Source organism: Emiliania huxleyi (genome assembly GCF_000372725.1).
Source record: "Emiliania huxleyi CCMP1516 unplaced genomic scaffold EMIHUscaffold_87, whole genome shotgun sequence".
NCBI classification, from domain to species: domain Eukaryota; phylum Haptophyta; order Isochrysidales; family Noelaerhabdaceae; genus Emiliania; species Emiliania huxleyi.
Genome location: NW_005195508.1, coordinates 494,120 through 497,379, shown reverse-complemented (window position 1 = coordinate 497,379; position 3,260 = coordinate 494,120). Strand labels below are relative to the sequence as shown.

The 3,260-nt window shown below is 64.5% G+C and overlaps 2 protein-coding genes across 2 annotated transcripts in view; one reads left to right on the top strand and one right to left on the bottom strand.

The window, feature by feature from the left end:
* EMIHUDRAFT_107138 (fumarate hydratase-like protein) overlaps window positions 1–391 on the top strand; it is a gene marked incomplete at both ends in the record, with an annotated part of 5,401 nt that extends 5,010 nt beyond the window's left edge. Inside the window, one exon of the mRNA XM_005758371.1 lies at window positions 205–391. Within this exon, the coding sequence (XP_005758428.1) occupies window positions 205–391 (187 nt within the window). The remainder of the gene's footprint in view (window positions 1–204) is intronic.
* A 2,450-nt stretch (window positions 392–2,841) lies between these two features.
* The window catches only part of EMIHUDRAFT_219754 (hypothetical protein), a gene marked incomplete at both ends in the record, with an annotated part of 2,003 nt that continues 1,584 nt past the window's right edge, over window positions 2,842–3,260 (bottom strand). Inside the window, one exon of the mRNA XM_005758370.1 lies at window positions 2,842–2,992. Within this exon, the coding sequence (XP_005758427.1) occupies window positions 2,842–2,992 (151 nt within the window). The remainder of the gene's footprint in view (window positions 2,993–3,260) is intronic.

Genomic DNA, 3,260 nt, shown 5'->3' with positions numbered 1-3,260 from the left:
CACACCCTAATCCTGAGAGTGCGCTACACTCGAGCGCGTCGGTTCCAAGGCTGTGCAGGGGGCGCACGGGGCGCAAGCGCTGACGGAGCTGGGGGCTGACGCATAGGCTGGAAGCCCGCCCGCTCCCTTCAAGCTCGTGTCTCCGCACCTGCTCGAGGACAAGCCGCTGCGCTCGGAGACCTCCACGTGCGTGCTCGACTGCAGGTTGGCCGACGGCCACCGCGGCCTCTGCCTGACGAGCGACGGCCCAGCTCCGCCCTCCATCAAGGCGGCGTGGAAGGTGGCCAAGGCGGGCAAGGCGCCAGGTGTGGCTAAGAGCCCGGGCGCGCCCCCGGTGAAGCTTCACTTCGACATCGAGCCCGCCTCGCCGACGCGTACGGGGCCGGCGTGAGCAGAGATGCCACAGGTCGGGAGAGCGGGCGGGGGCGCACGATCTTGGCTGTGCGACCTCGCGGCCCCTCCGGCCGTGCGATACCTCGATGGCGCTTCGATGTAGTCTTGGATCGCTTTCGGCTGTGGCGGCTGGCGGCTGGCGACCAGCGCAGCATGGGGTCACTTCCTACGGCGCTGGCCTGTGCGGGACGACATCGGTTTGGGGACCGGGCGGCGGGGCAGCGCTTGGTGGGGACGGGAACGGGCGGGCTCGACGGTCGTCGTCAGCCTTTTGGGGGACATGCTCGTCGCGCGACTTCGATCGTTTTGGGGCACACTGCAGGGGCGCTCACAGAGGCGGTCGCGCGCGCATTCTTGGGGGCTTCGCGGGGAGAAATCAAGGCAGGCGGAGCGTGGAGCAGGGCCCTCCGGAGGGGCACTCAACGCAGCTGCAAGCTGAGAGGCGGCAGATCGCAGAACTCGTGACGTCTCTCGTGCCTGCACACCGCAGAGCGAGAGAGAGTAGTGACTGTCGTGTTTTTCAGCTCTCGTCTTGTGTGGCTGTGGGTCCTCCTCGAGAGTGACATGTGCGCCGCGGTCTAACTTGTATCGCGCTGTCGGTATGTCGCGCCACGCGCGCGCTCTCTCGAAGAAATGTCACACCATAAAGGAAAACTTGCACCTGTGCCGGTCGGCCGCGTAGATCGAGGTCACGCGCCAGGTCACGCAAACGCGGAACGCCCCCCACCGATCGGCTACTAAACACCTCTGCGCACCGCACGGACCTAGTACATGGCCCACGGGACACCGTGCGCGTGCACCTTCTTGGCTGGGTCATTCAGCAGCGCCTTCGTTCCGGACGAGAGGGGCGCGAGGCCCCAAATCTCCGGCAGCGCACCGCGCAGGCCTCGGTCGGCCACCTCGTCAAAGTAGAGGTCGAGATGCACGTGCTTGATGCGCTCAGCCTCGGTGGCGAACTTTTGGGCTTTTGCCAGAAGGACTTTCATCGCAAACCCTGCTTGGCTGATGCGAACCGACTCACCGGCCGCTGCGCCAACCTTGTGGTGCGCATCCAGCTCGGCTGACACGCTCACGCCATCGGCTTGTACGCCAGCGCCGGTGCCGGTCTGAAGAAGAGTGCGCCCCGCAACGCTCACGTTGAGCAACTGCAACGAGACTGAGCTAAGGGCTGGGCCCAAGGGCTCTGTCACGGGATTGACGTTGACGCTCACGACCGTCTTGTTTGCCTTGCTCACGCGGATCGTATGGATCCATTCTCCAACCTCAGGCCCGTTGCCCGGCGCCGGGCCAGCACGAGCGTAAATTTCGAGGACTCCTTGGGCCAGCAGTAGCGTTTCGCCTGTGGTTGGTAGCCAGTAGCGCCTCGAGACGTTGTTGTGCGTCGTGATCGGATCGCCGACCGAGGTCCCGCTTGCCATGCACTCCCGCAGAGGGAAGCAATAGTCGGGGCAGACAGACTTGCCGTTTTCAGTCTTTACCAGCGTCTCGCCGCTGGGGCACGTTGTTGGACTCATGGAGACAGGTTGTATCGTGCAATCCTGGAGACGCCGGCGAACCTCCACCGGGCATCGAATCGGGATGTCGAGGGGACCGAACTCGACGTTGGCGACGCACTTGCGAAGCGGCGCGCACTCGTCGGGGCAGTCCGACTTGCCATTCTCAGTCTTTACGAGCGTCTCCCCTTTGGGACACACCATTGGGTTCCCCTCTGCGGAGGGCATGCACGCCTGAAGATGGCGGCGGAGCTCCAAGGCGCACACGGCTGGTTCGGGCTCGATAATCACTGGTCCTCCTTGTATGCACATCTCGCCGCAGGTGCCCTCCTTGGCCTGCGCACCTGCAACTGAGTCCCAGTCGCAGCAGGTGAGGCCTGAGCGCAGAAGGCGGCCCCGTTAGCTTCGTAACAGCACATACACGCGCTCACAACGGTGTGCTACGCTAGTGCTCTCTTGCCTCATCTAACAGTAGCAACTTGCTCCGCATTTGGTGGTGGCAGAGCAAGTCTCTCCCAACGCGGCCTCTTTGGGCGGCACGATGGGATCCAAACTTCGCGTGAGCTGCATGCAGCTGGTAGGGGGCCTTCGCAGCACGCAGCACGCTCCTGGCACAGGGAGGAGAGTGCAGTTTCTGGGGATGTTAGCAGAAGGCGTGAGAGCGCCGTACAACTGCAAGCGGCCGTGTACCTTCACAGAGATACGCTTGCGGCGACGTCGCTGTGCAGGTTGTCTTGTCTGTGTAGTTTCCCTTCACCGCTGTGGGGGCGATGCATTCGGCAAGAAACCCGACATTGAGGGCAAGCATGTCGGGTCACGATGTCGGCGCTTGCTTAGGGACGTCGCCGGTTAGCGCGGCAACCTCAAATCGTTCTAAGTTTCGCCGCTGTGATGGCAGGAACTTTGTGCTCGGATTTTGAATTCACAGCTGGGGCCAGGGTGTTTGCTAAATGTCTTATCCTCCACTCGGGCACTCGCCCAACAAGGCCGGCACTGCAGCCAGCGCCAGCCTCTCCGTTTCGCCGCTCTCAAGCGGGAGAGCGTCCCCGACCAGCCACCGCGGCTCATGCACGTGTGTCTGGAGGTGAACGTGGTCGGGAACGCGCCTAATACACAATCTCGGACCATCTGCGCCTCGCGCCCCGCAACTCACGTGTGTGTGCTCCGAAGCGGCCGCCGCAGCAGCCGTGCGTTCGCCGTGCATAGCAGCGCATCGGCGGCCGCCGCGGCGAGGAGGAGGCGCCGATGCGCGTCGCTCACGCCTCCCAAGCTGCGGCGCAGCGCCTCGAGCCCCGACGGGGGCGGGCCTCCCCGTTCAGCCGCCCCACCGAGCCGCACAAGCGCCGGTCGCAGCGCCGCCCACCGCGCCCTCTC